Genomic DNA, 17,878 nt, shown 5'->3' with positions numbered 1-17,878 from the left:
TTGTATAGTGGAACTGTTGCCCTTTTTATAGTGCTATATCACTGAAGCATGCCGCCGAAGACACCAAGCAACACACCCCACCCGGTCACATTATACTGACAACGGGCGAACCAGTCGTCCCACTCCCTGTATGCTGAACGCTAAGCAGGAGCAGAAACTACCACTTTTATAGACTTTGGTGTGTCTCGGCCAGGGGACAGAACCCAGAGCCTTCCTCACAGGGGCGAACGCTCAACTCAAGGCCAAAAGTGAGGCGGTGCCAAGGGAGGCATTAGGAAAGATAAAGTCAGTAAGGAAGAAGAGAAAAGATAAGATCCTAAATTTAGTCGCCTTTTACGATCATACAATAGGGGCAGCAGGTACAATTCTAACGCCCTACCTGCAGGGCCATAAATCCAACTTCTACCCATGTAGATTCATAGTTGTTGATTAGATTCTGAATTTGTCACAATTATTTTAGTTCTAGAAACTTGACAATATCCTATTCTGACCTTCTTTTACAAACCGTGTGAATTACGTGATAACAATGTATGATCCATTCATGTTGTATATTGTACACTTAAAATATGCCTGCTCGAAAGGTAGACCCCTAGGCTAGGACTGCAGTTGCCATGGTCACTTGGACTTCATACTGTTCCATCAACCACACGGGTATGATGATCTAAATTACCTAACATTGTTCAGAGTAGGGCCAGGGGCCTGGGGCCTTCTTTTTGCATCCTTCAATATATTCAGTCAAGTGTATCACAGCTAACAACACCTGTATACATGTAGTACCTTGTCCCAACCCCAGGAGGTCCATTTATAGCATGCTGTACGCAGGTGGCAGCCTCTCTACATACATACATTGTACTCATCACACAAATACGTACAGTTATACAACAATGCTAGTCAATAGGGATATGTATTTTAACTGGTAGTGTATTTTAATTTATTTGATAATGAAGCTTTATATATTAAAATTAAAAATAATCAAAATACCAAATGTATAATTAACTAAAACATTTATTTCAAGATTATTGGAATATCATATTTCATCCAATATCTTTTCATGAATTTATTTATTTTGTACACTGGCTTTTTACATATATCAGAAACCTGATTATCATGACTATGTATATAAAATACCGTATTACAATGTTGAATAAGTACCTAATCTAAATTAATTTTGATTATAATATATACATGTATTATTGGTAAGTTCAAGGTTGTGACAGACATGCTTGATTTACGCCCGGGAAACGGTGCACATGTTTACCCAGGCTCTGCAACATGCATGTACATGTATCTAATAAGAATGGTATTATATGTGTCTTAACAAACTTCCATTGAAACAATTCTAAAATCACAATACAATACAATATTTTATTTATTAGAGTGTCACACATTTTTACAACAGGGTAAAAAACAGCCATGATAAATAATTTACCAATTAAGAGTAAAAATGCCCAGCCAGATCTGACTTCAGAGACACTTAATATATATATATATATTTAAAAAGTATCAAATTATCCAGTTAAAAAATTCGTCACGGGTTAAGAGCACAGCTTCACTTATCTAAAATCGTAAAATGGTATCAGTTCTATCGTATATCGGTAAGGAGATACATGATCAGTATTATTATCTAGGTTGGGATTCTTAAAAGCATGTACTAGTAAATATTATTATTAAACAAAATCAAAACAGAATCTTCGTCTGTACATGTTATATAATGTGGACGCTAACGTGGATTGTAGGTTCGTATTCTGCATAAGAAATTGTAATTTAAGAGAAGAATCAATGTTTATGATGTTTGGTAAATAAAAAGATGCTTTGTTGTATAGAGAAAGTTTCAAATCTGAATAAAAGTCACAATCTATCAGCAAATGAGTCTCATCTTCTATAGAGCCTGAATTGCACAAAGTACATTTTCTCTCCTGTAAAGGTATAACAGGATGAAAATACCGTCCCATCTCTACTTTAAGTTTCAAGTTCCCACAACGAAATTTGGCAAAGGTTTGTCGATGTTTATAGTTCATTATTAACGTCACATTCCGGAGCAAGACTATTTTTATACGTTCGGTCGAGGTCCTAAGTTTATTATCACATGTACAATGATACTGCCCCCATTCTCATAAAGCCGTGCAAACACAGAAGGCAATGATTCTGCCCTCTGGCCATCTATCGATGGTCACCTTGAGGTACCTGTATAGCTGGATTATACTGTGGCTTACCTGTACGTTTGACAAGTTATAATTATTGGACCATGACGCAATATACGGTCAAGATAACTTGCTGGGTTGGGATCATAAACATATTGTGTTTACCGGTAATTAAGAATAAAAAGTACTTGTAGGTAGACTAGCCAACAATAAGTGTTGTTTGAAGATGATTTAATTCAAATTTCTGCATGATCTTTTAAAGACGTTCAGTTTTTAATAAAGGATATGTAATTGAGATATTTTTACGTACAATACTTTTAGAACTTAAAATAGCAAAGAAAGGTATTATAAAAGTGTATGTATTTTAATGCAAGACGATTTACAAGGATATCGCTAGACAACGTATTGATAGGCACCAAATCTTTTTATTTAAAAGCTATGTATTACCAAGTATATGATCGTATTACTGATAGCTTATTATAAAAGAAAAAAGTGTTTCAAAAGCACAATAGGAGTGGTTTTTGCTGCAATTCAAAGTTGTTTTTGACTTGTGAAAATGCTTGTATTTACTATTTCATGTAAATGATATATGTATATTTAATGCAATCTACCCATAAAACATTGACTTTTGAAAACGTAATAGCGACTATTAAAGATATGAAATTGAAACTACTGATATAAAATTAAATAGATATATACTAACTTTTGCAGTGAGAAGGTTTTATTCGTGTATACTAAAAAATATCGTATTATATAGTTATACATACTGTATGTTAAATTGTAGATGTAATTAAAAAAATTAAGAACGTATTCTTCCCCGATCCCTAACTGTAACCAATGATTTATAAGTATATCCATATACGTCCTTGCTGTAACACATCACCAAAATTCTTGTCTGTCTAGGTCTGAAAGTACCTGGACACCGTGTTCACACGTAGTGCACTCCGTGTCTACCTGTAGTCTAAATCTTGTGCACTCCGTGTCTACCTGTAGTCTAAACGTAGTGCACTCCGAGTGCACAAGGGTGTAACCTTTAGTCTACTACCAACTGTATTTGTTGAGAAAAAGTGACTTTATTCCCGGTTCACAGGCGTCTCGCGTGGTGTTCAGTAACGTAAAGAGACAGTCACGAATCCTTCTCACTATGCTATTTATTATTAGACCATTTCGGTCAACCGAGCACTAGTACTGCAGGGCAGATAGCGGGGTCTAGAAATTTAACTTTGACAAAGCAAATTAATGCCGTGTCTGGACAACAATGTTCCGACATCGCAAGTCAGGGTTATGTGCCATCGTGCATAACGAGGTCACAAGCCGAAATGACGTTTACAGCCACCACGACTATCGGACAATTCGACCCTTTCAGTTTTTGTTGCGAGTCACATCGACCCCACTCAAAATTGTTGGCCCTGCATGTAGGGCTTTAGAGTTGTAACGTTACATGCTGTGTCTGGATTACATGGATTGAAAAAGGAGAGTAAATTTTGTATCTTATCTTTTCTCTTCTTCTTGTTCGACTTTAAGTTTCCTAAAATCTCCCTTCGCACCGCTTCACTAGAGCGTACGCTCCTTACATATATTTCTCAAATAATCCGCCTGATATGCAGTGATTTCGCCCGTTTAATATTTTTGCAAATGTGACTAGCATTGGCTAGAAATTCATTGTGACGTCAGACAGAAACAATCAAATGACGTCAGGATTACGAGGACGGCGGGACAAAATGGCGGCCTTTGACATTTTCGAAACTCGTCTCGAAGTTTTCATATTTTCTCGCCATGCCTCGCTAAAATAAAAACTTCTTATACTTGTGTCATAGAATCTCACTTGAAATGAACATTCATGTAGGATCCATTAAGTGCCCATTGTGGTAGCGCCGGACACCCGCCACAATACTCCTATATATACATATGTAGTATTCTCCCCCCGCTGGTCGTGGACTGGCGCGGACAGCCACAGCGGTGTGTATCTCCGTACCTTCCTGCGAGTAGCCCTCGGTATAAGTGGCCTTTGCGGTAGCGCCGGACACCCGGCACAATACCCAAGTTTTATAGAATTCGAAGAATTATATTAGTCGTGAGTCGTCTAGAGAATAAATTACCCAACACAGTTGGTTCGAATCCCGCTCTGGCCTCTACATTTTCTTCTCTCCTGTTACAAAATGACATAATTACCTGTGTTGGATAATCTATATTCCTTGGACAGTGTCACAAGTCAGATGCCCTAGTTTCATCTAGATGCTGTTTATAGACCTAAATGTGTGTGTAAATGCGTACCCTTTACTGTTAAACCCTCAACATGCGGTACCAAGGTACCACACATTTTTAACCTGTGACTAGTGTAACGGGAGGAGTTAACACAGCCTGCTGGGAGGGTCTCCACACACTGCAATCTAATTTTAGACCCAGGGCTGACAACAACACGGGGAGCACATGTATAAATAAAGTAGCTATGTCTTACCTTATGATTGTCGCCAAAGTAAATTTCCTGATTTTTACGCTTAAGGCTATATATAGCCTTACAGCGTATTGAGTTTACCTTCCGAACCGGAAATGCGCTTTCGACTACGACACCACCTAGCGCGAAAAAGTACTACAACTCAGATCTAAAAAAATCCGCTTTCTAAAGCAAATATGCTGTAATTATGATTGCATGAAAAAAATCTATGGTATTTCCTTAAATGTTATAGTTTCAAAAATATGTTTCCAAAACTATAATATTGTTCTGCCACAATTTTCCAGATGGGTTTGGTCGATTAGACAGAAAGTCAACGAAGCTTGACAGGTTAATTTTGCCTTTATTCCATCAAGACATCGTAAAAGCTGTGAAGTAAACAAACGTATTCTTACAATTTGTTACAAACCAATATCGTAAACACTGAGTATATTATGACAAATACGGTAATTCCAGCAATGATAAACAAAGAAATAATACTAGAAATTTGAGTATTATGAACATATTAACTGTAGATATGCAGTAAATTATTATAATGATATACAATGTAGTACACTATTATGTTGTCACGAAGTTTTATGTAAACCACGTGGTCGGAGAAGTTATACCACGAGGCGTCGAACGATTGTCTACACATCAGAAATTATTACATTAAACTGAAATGATAGTTCTACAGATAGATATATTTCTCTTTTATAAGTGTTTATATTACACAATACCAATAAAAACTTACATAGGTGATACTTCTAAGGTAGCTAATTTTGATTGTTTTGTTTACACACACATTTCTTCTTCGTATATGGCGGCCATACTGTAATGGCATGGAGAGAGCGCCACCTGTCGATTCAAGGGGAATAACTCTTACTCAAATCTCTGACTTGCTCTATACCGCACGCTATATGTACCATTCTAACTGTGATAACAGTACAAATATGGTTTTCTATTAATGGGAAATAGTGAGAATAATTTGCATGAATGATAGCGATCGATGACCTAAATTCTCGCCAGTCATTTGCATATAGGATGAACTTCTGGTTTAGGTAACACTAAATAAAGGAATTGACATGATTTTCAGTATGTATTAAGTAGGGCTGGTACGGCTACTTACTTCTGTCCCCGTGTACCCCCGAAATTAAGTGTCCGATCCGTACCCGTGTACTCGACATGTATTGATATGTGAACGTATCAACTTCGTGAGTTAGTGGTGCATTTTACCGATGTTGTATGGGGCGATCCTCAGTTGGAGCAAAATTCAATGTAATTATAATGATATGTGAGAGATTTATTCTTCAATACTACAAACGGTATTGGATATCAATTTAATATCAATCAGTTACATCATATTCAACCGTAATGTAACAAACTGACAGAGCCCAGTATGTCCTTGATTGATGTTGTTTTCCCGCACATATGCGCAACAGAAGTACAAAAGAGTGAAGTAGTCTTCATTCGGATAGCCTCTGGTGTTATCTTATTACAGCTTACCGATAGTGAAAGTAAGCCTGTTCGCCATTCCTGATCAGTTCTCCGATCATGGGAAATAAATATTGCAACAATTTTGCTTGTGAACATGTCGTAAGCAGATGAAGTGTCATACTTTGTGAGTAAAACAGAACAAAAAGAGTGCTATTTTGTACTTCTTGTAAACTGAATTTTTTTTTTTACGTTTACACAGACATCTGTCAGAATGTTTCTTATTTTGACGGATAACCGGCCGGGTGCACAATGTTTCCTACATGTATTTTGACGGGTACCCGGGAACGCATTTTCGAACCCGGGTACTTCCCCAACCCGACCCGTGTGACAGTAATCTAGGCCTACAACATTCCATTTGTATTTGGAGACAGAAACAGCGAAAATAGTTAAACCGATAAAATTGTCTATATACGATGCTACCGTTTTTTTAAGTTAAAAATGGAGGGTGTCACATGTAAACATCTTACATATATTTTGTGCCTATGTTCGTCCATACATGACCTTTTATTTCATATTGAATTTTATGTGATCTTTTCTCTTCTTTTCTGATTAATCAGTTAAAAACATGGCACCCTCACTACAGCCTTGATTCTTTGATATGTTAATCTGTGTATTAAAATATAAACATGCACCGCTAAAAGAGTTAAAAATTTACTGTGTTTAATTCCGCGTCACCCACAAACTACATTGTACCTCGGAACACAAGTATTATAGTTGCTTTTCCTTCGATGGAAATATGGTTTCAGTAAAGATATATAATCAATGGCTCCAAAGGATGTAATACGTCAAGTAGAAACAGTTCTGTATGGGATTGAGCTACTTGAAAATCGGTGTTTACGCCAACTTCGGCAAAAAATACGTGCCGTCAGCTTCGACCATATACGTTAATGACACAATAACGGTCACCGAGTAATTCAGAGTATACAATGTGCAAATGTATTTTTACCAAATTCTGGGTTATAATATTAGAACTCTATATATCATATTTATAAAGTTCCAAATCTGATTAAATAAACATTATTGAAAAATACAATTACTTTGTTTGGCATGAAATATTTTACACTAAAAAATATATTACAACTAAAATTTTTCAAATGTGGCGGAATGTTCCTCTTATGACACACTTATTTCATCAAAAATAAGCTCCTCCACTTTTGACCGATTTTATTGAATAATTTACGTCATTTCAAATGACGATTTTTTTGCATAAAATATAAAATAAAAAGTGTGTCAAGTGTAAATATAAGAACAACTTTTCGATTTTTTATGTTAACCATGCATTTGTATGGAGCAATTTCTAAGAATATATTCAATATGGGGCCGTAACGCCCATAGACCAAAAACATTTATTGTTTGATCCATACAAGCATGTTGGAATTAAACATTTTGTTTACGAAATCCATTCCTATTTGGAGACTGAAACAGCGAAAATCGTACGTGTTCATTTCGTTTTGATTCTACAGTACATGAATAACCACATGAAAAGTGAAACTTACGAGTCCTTGTGTATTTCTGCTTAACATATGTGATATTGATGTTTTATTTAATTAAAACAAGAACCATGAATATTACTTAACAATTTTGGAGCAGTTTACTTTCCAATCATTCGAAGTTGAATGACAAGAGGCCCAGATTCAAGGCCATTATCGCTCACCTGATTTGTAATGCCAAGTAATGTTCTGAATAAGGTTCATTGTTTCTTTTCTTAAAAATTTTAATTTATAATTAACCTTCTAAATCCCCTATTGGGCCCACCCCTTCCTGCCCCAGGTGGTCAGAGCCAAAATTTATACAAGAATAGGCTATTTCCCCTATCCCCAAGGGTGTTTTATGGCAATTATTTGGTCAAATCCCATAGAAAACTCCAGGACAAGTACGATTTATGATTTACCTCAATCCATTTCCCACTTTGATGTAAGTCGTAGATCTGTACACCGGGGGGCCAGAGCCAGAAAAATATTACAAGCATCTTGTTCCCCCCAAATTAGGATTTTGTGCAAATTCGGGTTACATTCCATACTGAACTTTCTATGTCAGGTAGCGATTTACTGATTGCAGATTTACTCAAATTTGACCTAGCCATGGGGCCCCGCCCATCCTGATATGGGGGTCAGAGCCCAAAATTTATAGTTAAAGTTCTGTTCACTTCCCCTATGTTTGTGGCCAAATTTGCATTACATGATCCATTCAGAAACTATATCTTGATGACATTTTGTAAGCGATTTAATAATATTTACAATGATCCCTGATATTGGGCCCCGCCCCTTGCCCCTGGTGATCAGAGCCAATAATTTATACAAGTTTTTTGTTCCCCTTCCCCCCAAGGATGTTTGTGCCAAATTTGGAATTACATACCATTCAGAACTCTATAAACTTTAGTCGATTTTTGGATTTACTCATTATTTCCCCTATTTGGCCCGCGACCCTTTACAGGTGTGTTCAGAAAAATTTATAAAGTTTGTTTGCCCTAAGATTTTGTGGCCAAATTTGGTTAAAACATTCATTTAAATATGACTAGTAGCGACATTGCAATGAAGAATGATTCTTACCTCTATTGCAGTATTGGGCAACCACACCTCCTAACCGAGGGGGGTCAGATCAAAGCATTTCATATTTGAGTTCTGTTAATCCCCCAAGAATGGGACAAACATGTAGAATGTGGCCAAATTTTGGTTACAATCATGCAGAACTCTATGACTTAGTACGATTTAAAGGAAATGCTTTTTGAACAACAGACTAGAGACACAAACGACGGAGTTTGTTCAACGCCATGACATAACTCACCTGCCCTGGGGCCATAGCAAAAATTAATCTGCTAGCATTATTTTCTAATTTTCATGACATACAACTACGTCATTTTAAGACAGTAGATGAAAACAGATTAAATTTGCTAAATTGTCTATATAAGTAAATGTCTATATAGATACCGTGGTAATGGAGTGTCACATTACAAAACATCTGTACATATTTTTGTATAGTGTGTAAACATACATGACAATGAATTAGCATATTGATGTAATCTTATCTTTTCTCTTCTTCCCAACTGACTTAATACTTTCCTAATGCCTCCCTTGGCACCCTGCCTCACTTTCAGCCTTGAGTTGAGCGTTCGCCCCTGTGAGGAAGGCTCTGGGTTCTGTCCCCTGGCCGAGACACACAAAAGTCTGTAAAAGTGGTAGTTTCTGCTCCTGCTTAGCGCTCAGCGAAAAGGGAGTGTGGGACGACTGGTTCGCCCGTTGTCAGTATAATGTGACCGGGTGGGGTGTGTGCTTGGTGTCTTCGGTGGCATGCTTCAGTGATATAGCACTATAAAAAGGGCAAAAGTTCCACTATACAAGAAGACACAACATGAATATTACCGCAGTGTCCCGAAACACGCACCTCGCACAACATACACGCAAACACACCGCATACATGGGAGGCCGTCCTTACATGACCATAGCTGTTAATAGGACGTTAATTAATCAAACAAACAAACAAAGTAAATCAATATAGAGAATACAATCATGCAAACACAATACATTTGTACATGTATATGTACATAATATTCACGTGTATATATGGAGTTTAAGAGACAAGTGTAATAAGGCTAGATTTTATTAAGACATTATTATATCTGATTTAAAAACTGAAAACATGAACTTAAAATATTGATAAAAAATTAATATTGTGATGCTAATATATTAACTCAAATTACTTGTATACAAGACTCCACAACTGACTTGAACTTCACAAAATTCTTGCTGCGATTAATGTAAGAGGACTCTATAATTTTTTTATTGAAATTATTGCATATGTTATCAAAATTTATAATAACAAGACCTAAATATTGGCTAGTCATCCACATCAGACTCAAAATTTTGAAGACTTCAGATTATCAAGAAGCAGAGAAATAATACCGGTCTAATATTAACTAGCTGCAATGGCAGATATTTCTAGACAACATTGTCATCAGATCTAGGGTTTACAATTCTGTCCCATTTACCGTAGTGTTGCAAAACATCTAATGATGAATATGACATAATTAGAGGACTGCAGGTGTCAAGTAAATTTGCAATTGAACTGATTTATGTAAAAAAGCATATCAAAATGCATGACCTACATAATATAATAATGTACATATATTTGTGAGTTTTATCTTGCAGGTGCTTTATCATGTCAAGCACTCGATGACAGCCACGCATTCCCAGTAATATGCAGTAACAATAACCGGTAGTGTGTGTTGAAAATCTACAACTAGGATCTACAACTGTTTATGATCTTGCCACAGATCTTACGCGGCAGCAATATGACATTGTATTAATAAGTCAATTTGATAAATAAACATCATTGTATACTTATGATTGATACCAATGCTAACACATATTTGCAAATTGATTTTGAGAATGCTTATTTTAATAGGACTGTTCAGAATTCTTAGTGTTCACACTTTATGCTACATGTATGTATAGAGGCAATACCACAGATTATATATCAGCAGTAAAAACACTTGTTTGGCGGGCGAGTGGCACACTAAGATTTACTTGCCCGGATCAATTTTCACTCGTCCCTGACAACCGGACAAGTGCTTTTCCTGACCCCTGCATACTTAATCTGTGGCTTTAATTAGAAGTGTTCTGTAATGTTGCGGCAAAGCATCAAGAACTGTTCATTACATATTTGATATGCCTGCATACATCCAGATGGACATGTATCACTAAAGAGCACTACATGTACCAGTAAAATAAAAATAACGTTTTGTTATGTTATGCTATGTTATTTTATGCAAGTATTTTTGAATAAACGTAATTAAACACCGGTCACTTTGGATTTTGATGCAGCAACCAATTCTTTATAGGACAATTAACCCTTAGTTTTTAGTTAGATCATCTGACCTGAAGGGTAAGGATGACCTATAGTAGAGATTTTAACGATTCACATGGATGCATCAATGTATTGCATCCCTTGGTATTGCATCAATGCATCGTGTACAATTTTATTTGTATCTTGATACCTAAAAATAAAAATTGAACATTGGATTATCTCCCTTGGTCAATGTCAGCCGAAAGTTTGTTAGTAACAAATTGTGGAATCACATGAAGAGCAAAACACTAAACTTGTGTCAGCGACTGTCACCTATAAGGCCACTTGCTGGTCTTATTTCAAGTTTCTGTCTATAAAACTAGCGTCTATTGTAGTGAGTGTAAGCAAAAAATAAAATTTTCCTGAAATACAACACACAAAATTAGCGTTCCAACATAACAACACATTTACAACAACACCACGACATTTGAAGTGTCTATCAAAATATCGCGATGCGTATCATATCGTGAACCCTGTAACATGATATGTATTGTAGCGTCAGATACCTCGCAATACACAGCACTAACCTATAAGCATCATGCACCTTCCGTCGTAAACATTTTCACTCAAACAACTTCTTCTCAATATCAGAAAGGCCCAGGGTAATGATATTTGGTCTGCGGCATGCTAGAAAGAAGGGCTACCAAGTTTGTTTAATTGATTTACCTTGATTTACATTCAAGGTCACAGGAATCAAAAAGGCTAAAAAGCTTTAAAGAAGATGCTGGTTCAATGAAAAGGCCTAGCTTACAAGTTTGTTCAAATAAATGACCTTGACTGCCATCCAATGTCACAGGGGTCATAAAGGCTATAACTTTAAACAACTTTTTGTGAATAACTAAGAGGCCTAGAGAACCGACAATGGGGCTTGTGACATGCTGGAATGAAGGGCTACCAGGTTATTCAAATAAATGACCTTGGCCACCATTTAAGGTCACAGGGTCAAATGGGCTAAAATCTTTTAACAACATCTTGTGAATAGCTAAGAGGCCTGGAGAACTGGTATTGGGCCTGTGACATGCTGGAATGAAGGGCTACAACGTTCAATGACCTTGGCTGCCATTTTAGGTCACAAGGGTCAAATAGGCTTAAATATTTAAAACGACTTGTTAGTAACTAAGCGGCCTAGAGACCTGTTATTGGGTCTGTGACATGCTGTGATGAAGGGCTACGAAGTTTGTTCAAATGAATAACCTTGACCTGCATTCAAGGTCAAAGCCATCAAGTTAAAGAGTTCTTTTTATTGCCTTCATTATTTGCCATTGCTATTTTTTAAATGCTGTATTGTGCCAATAGTCAGATGATCATTACGACTCATGATCCTTTTGTTGTTACTTGCTTTTAATTTCTTGTCTTGATAATTCTTTTAGTATCTGCCTTTCCTTCTGTAGTTGATCTATACCACTGAGTTCATCCAGAAAGTTTTACATGTAAATTGTAGATATTGCATATAGTTCCTTAACAATGCTATCTGTAAACAACATTTGAAATATAAGCCATGAAACTTGTGAAAAGCAATATCATTATCTGTTATTATACGCCATATAGAGATATACATGTGTCAGATTTTACTTCACTCTTTAATTGAGTCTAAAGGAAAGTTAGCTTGTTTCCGTTGTTGTCATTTTCTAGCAAATAGCGTGTAGCTGTATGTCTCAATGACCTTGTCCTCAAGATCAATAATCAAATAATGTTAATTACACTTTCACTTCTCTCTGGGGAGATTATTTGGATAGGAACACATTTTTTAACTTGTAGGTTCCAGTGATTTTCATTTTTGCTACCATCCTGAGATGGTAGCTATTAGAATCGGTCGCTTTGCCTGCCATGTTGTTGGGATTTCACGTGGTTATAAATAGTCTGTTCACTTTGATTGGCTGGCCAAAATGATTTACGTGTGTTGATTGGTTACTTGTTGTTGGAAGATTTCACGTGTGTTAGGGTTACCAGTGGTGAAATGATTGCAAACACATTATCATCAGAATAAACCCAGAGAAGTCTTAATGGTTTTTTTCTTGGTTGTCATTAACACTCGCTTTCAGCACATTATATATTTGTCTATTAATTTATTTGATATTGATGTGAGACGCACTTTTGTTTGTAAAAAAGAAATGTCATGCATGATTGTTAATAATAAAGCTATGATGTTTTGCAGTTAACAGAGAAGCTTTGATAGAAGAAGGAAAACATCTAAAGGAAATTCTTGCAAATCATCCTGGGGATATGCTTCCTGAAGAAATTATGATGGAAATGAAAAGAAAAGGTAATGTCAAAGTGTAAACTGTACATGTCTTACTTCAGGGATTCTATAGGTAGAAGGGAAAAAACTATAAATGCGCCCATAAAATAAAATAGTATACAATGATCGGAAATACTTTTTCTATTATTTTATTTTTTCATTATTTTTCCCCATATCGTTGGTGAACACTGGAATATAATGTTTAATGCATAATATAAAATCTAAATGTTGAATATTGTTTTGTTTTAATATATTTTGTGTTAATGAAGGTGTTAATATATTTTCATTTTAGGCTCTTAAGTATAGTTCAAAGAACTGATTCAATTCATGTTTTACTGAATCTCAATCAGGGTATCAAGTTGCTGACAGCAGGGAATTTATGTCTTGCAGATATTTTCTACTTTAATTATTTAAATTTATATACCATGTCATGGTACTTGATGAAATACAGAGGATAATAAAAGATTTGTGTTACTCGGCCCTAGAGTTGAGTGACTTGTTTCTCACATACCGTATCCACCCCAAGAAGTGCCCATGCATATGTCCCTATATTAAAGCGCCCCTCCCCCCTTTTCTCCTCATTTCTGACGTATCAAAACATTTAAGACAAAATGTCTTCTACTCGCTGATAACACATTTTAGTTGAATAACAAACTATGTATGGAAAAAATAGAAAGTTTTATAAATAAATTTCTGCATATTTAAGGTGCTTTCATTAGTTTCAGCTGTCTAATGCTCTGCAATTGACAGGTTTATGCCAAATTGTTTACACTGACGAAGGAACAACAGTTCTACTGTTTCCGGTTTTGTGGCAGCCACGAAATTTGAATGAGTATCCTCCAGAAATCATATCCCAATAACTGCCTCTCCAATTTTCCTTACTTTCTATATGCCCTGGGGTCTTATTGGGTCAGATATAGTATTGTAAATTTAAAGAACAATTCCATTGCAAACAATTTCCTTGCTTCAATCCTAAAATGTTTTGTGAGGTCTGGACATGATGTGACAATACCATAAATTTCGCAAAATCTGACCAGGTATAGTAAAGAAACATTGGCATTACTGTTTGCAAAAGATTTTGCATTAAGCTTTCACTTTTTCAGATCTGAGTTCTGGATCAAATTTAACGACCAATGGACATCAATCTAGTGCTGTTGTACCCATAGAGGAGTCTCCAGTCACACTTAGTCCATCCAATAACAGAAAGTCTTCAGTCACAAGTCCATCCAATAACGGGGAGTCTTCAGTTACAAGTCCATCCAATAACAGGATATCGTCAGTCACAAGTCCATCCAATATCGGGGAGTCTTCAGTCACAAGTCCATCTAATAACAGGAGTTCGTCAGTCACAAGTCCATCTAATAACAGGAGTTCGTCAGTCACAAGTCCATCTAATAACAGGAGTTCGTCAGTCACAAGTCCATCTAATAACAGGAGTTCGTCAGTCACAAGTCCATCTAATAACAGGAGTTCGTCAGTCACAAGTCCATCTAATAACAGGAGATCGTCAGTCACAAGTCCATCTAATAACAGGAGTTCGTCAGTCACAAGTCCATCTAATAACAGGAGTTCGTCAGTCACAAGTCCATCTAATAACAGGAGATCGTCAGTCACAAGTCCATCTAATAACAGGAGTTCGTCAGTCACAAGTCCATCTAATAACAGGAGATCGTCAGTCACAAGTCCATCCAATAACGGGGAGTCTTCAGTCACAAGTCCATCTAATAACAGGAGTTCGTCAGTCACAAGTCCATCCAATAACGGGGAGTCTTCAGTCACAAGTCCATCTAATAACAGGAGTTCGTCAGTCACAAGTCCATCTAATAACAGGAGTTCGTCAGTCACAAGTCCATCTAATAACAGGAGTTCGTCAGTCACAAGTCCATCCAATAACGGGGAGTCTTCAGTCACAGGTCCATCCAATAAGGAGCTTGAGTCTACAGTCACAATACCACCCAGTGACGGCGAGTCTTCAGTCACATTCAGTCCTTCCAACAACAGGGCATCATCTGGGATGTCCCACTCAAGGTACCATAACTATTCTTAAGAAAGATCAAATGTGACGCAGAAAAGTGAAGGCTTTGATTTGCTATCGCTAGTGTTCTTCAGGTTATTGATTATAATTTGAAAAATTCGTAAATTTAAATTTTTGTTTAAAGAAGAGAGAGAAACTGCCTTTTATTTAATACTTAAAATATACATGATTGATTATTCTACAATCGCAAGTTCTAATCATTCCACCTCAAGGACAGTATTGGTATTAATGTATTTTCATCATGTTCATTAACTTCATATCTTAGTGCAGATGTGGAAGGGAAATGTTTGTTTATATAAACATTTAAAAATGACAACAGACTACTGCTTGCACATTTGCCCCATCGTCTGAATATCTAGAGGTCCCTTTGATGGGGAAGGCATATAGCAGTTAGTCTGTATCATTTCAACTTAATATATATATATATTCTTCAGCAAGGACAATTCTGTGTATTATATATAAATGTTAAGAAATGACACAGAATAAATACTGCTAGCACTTATGGAGCTCCAGCTGTGACTGGGTGAAAGCACTAGCATTAATCTGTCATTTTTTAAAATTTATAATATATATACTTTTTTTTTTCTTTCGCAAGGACAATTCTTATATATATTTCATTATACATATATAGTGCTGTGTTCATTAATTAGAATAATTATCTTACACCTATGGCAGTGCATTTGATTGGAAATTAATGATGGTTTCAAACTATCAATTAATTGTATAGTTTTATTTAAAATTTTATTAGTTTCTGTATGTAAATGGACTTTACGCTGAACTTCTATCTTGTATTACAAGTTTTTATTCAACTGACTTTTCATTTAGTGGTGTTAGATTTTCAATTAAGATAAATGCAGCTGTGTCAATGATTATGAATGATCCACATGTACTGGGGTAGGCTATTATAGCATTAGTAAATGATAACAAAAAGACAATAACAAGGAACTCCACGTCTTTATTTCAAACATGTGTGAATTGTCCATCAAAACACAATTGAAAATCATTGATTGTTGAGGGCTGTTAATTTGGGGATGGAGGGCAACATGAAAATAAAGTGTTATATAACTCAGTATTGCTTCTTTGCAGTAAACGGAAACTTGAACAGAAGGTGCAGGATCTGGAGAGTGAAGTAAGACATTTGAAAACCAGTATTAAGTCATTGAAACGCAAAGTTGAGGCCATGCAGGAAACTCACAGTGACGCTGCTTCTCCTAATACGGATCAAGATGATCAGAAGTTGAACTTTGAACAACTAATGGCCAAAGTAGCCCATTTAAATGGTAACAATAGTGAAACACTGAGCTTAAAGATACTTGCTTCCAGTGTGTTTACGCAAGATGAATTGATCTCGTGCACAAGGACTGGGAAGAAAACCTCCAACACTGGAGAAGAATCCAAAGCCATGTTTCAGCACTGAAAAACTGAGATTGCTTGAAAGAGTCTTCTTGACCAAATTTCCAGAATTATCTATAAACATATTCAATAAGAAATTCGATAATATTCTTAAAATGCAACGCAGAAGTGCCAAAAAGTCAAACTAAATAATTAATATTATATTGAGCTAAAATGAATCTGTAGACAGACTTTTACAGTGCTTTGAAGAAATATTGTATTTGTATACGTAATACAAATTGTATTATTTGTTTTTCTTTGTATTTGATTAGTAACTATTAGGATTTTACCAGGCCAGCTGATTGCCAGATATATTGCAAGGCTGTCTATATGTAAGCATGAGTATAACTTATTTTGAACAGTCACTTCCATAAAGGTAAGGTTGCAGGTGCACGTCAAACTATATCCTTGATGAAATTTCCAACGATTTTTCAGGACGGCTGCATATATGTGTATACCTGTTCTGAAACTGGTCTTGAACTTAGGTAGAATTCTTCAGAACTGTTTCAGAACGTGTTTATCACCATTCTAGAACACCTGTTCTAGAACAGATATGGAACCATTAGGAAAAATATCTTATGGAATAGTTCTAGAACTAGTCTGGAACATCTGTTCTACAACTGTTCTAGAATAGTTCGAAGTATCAGTTCCAGAATGGTTCTAGAACTGTTCAAAAAAATATTTTGTCTTCATTTAACATTTCTGGATTGGTTCTGGAACTGTTCCAGAACCTGTGAAGCACGATTCTAGAACACCTGTTCCAGAACAATTCTAGAAGAGTTCTAGAATTGTTCTGGAATATTTCACAGGGGGACAGACAGGGATAACACTATAGCTACCAGTACAAGCCTTTCTCTGTCAATTCAGGGATAAAAAAGAGCACAGATTTCAAACATCCATACCACATTGTTCCTATCTCTATCATTATCTTTATGTGACCAACAGCTCTGTGATCATCGTCCAAAGCCATATAAACTCTGGCAATATTTCTTCAACTATTGTGTGGTTTTCAGGTGTATACTTATCAAAGTGTCCTAAACCAAATGGCTTGTGACAGAAAACCACAATGTATTGGTTGTTCCTGTTTCGATGACACATCATGTTTTATTACTCTCACTTTTACCGAAACTTGAGATAACAATATAACATACACAGAAAGTTACTTCCTTTTTCAAACTGAGAAAAAATCCAGAAGACATTTGTTAGTAAACAACAAATTACTTGCGACCATGACGTTTCAGATTTTCCTAAGTAAACATGGCTGTATAAGGTCTGAGTCATGCTTCAAAAAAAAAATTGAA

At 36.0% G+C, this 17,878-nt stretch overlaps 2 protein-coding genes across 6 annotated transcripts in view; one reads left to right on the top strand and one right to left on the bottom strand.

The window, feature by feature from the left end:
- Positions 1-17,878, bottom strand: part of LOC138324745 (uncharacterized) — a 123,928-nt gene that overhangs the window by 47,581 nt on the left and 58,469 nt on the right. The window lies entirely within an intron of this gene.
- LOC138308256 (protein rtoA-like) lies at positions 4,438-17,131 on the top strand. Its single transcript, XM_069249252.1, has 4 exons — positions 4,438-4,450; positions 13,067-13,174; positions 14,254-15,178; positions 16,272-17,131. The coding sequence occupies exons 1-4, from the start codon at positions 4,438-4,440 to the stop codon at positions 16,600-16,602; spliced, it is 1,377 nt and encodes a 458-aa protein (XP_069105353.1). The 3' UTR covers positions 16,603-17,131.

Source organism: Argopecten irradians, chromosome 1, assembly GCF_041381155.1.
Source record: "Argopecten irradians isolate NY chromosome 1, Ai_NY, whole genome shotgun sequence".
NCBI classification, from domain to species: Eukaryota; Metazoa; Mollusca; class Bivalvia; order Pectinida; family Pectinidae; genus Argopecten; species Argopecten irradians.
The sequence above is the reverse complement of the archived record's forward strand: the minus strand, read 5'-3'. Positions and strand labels throughout refer to the sequence as shown.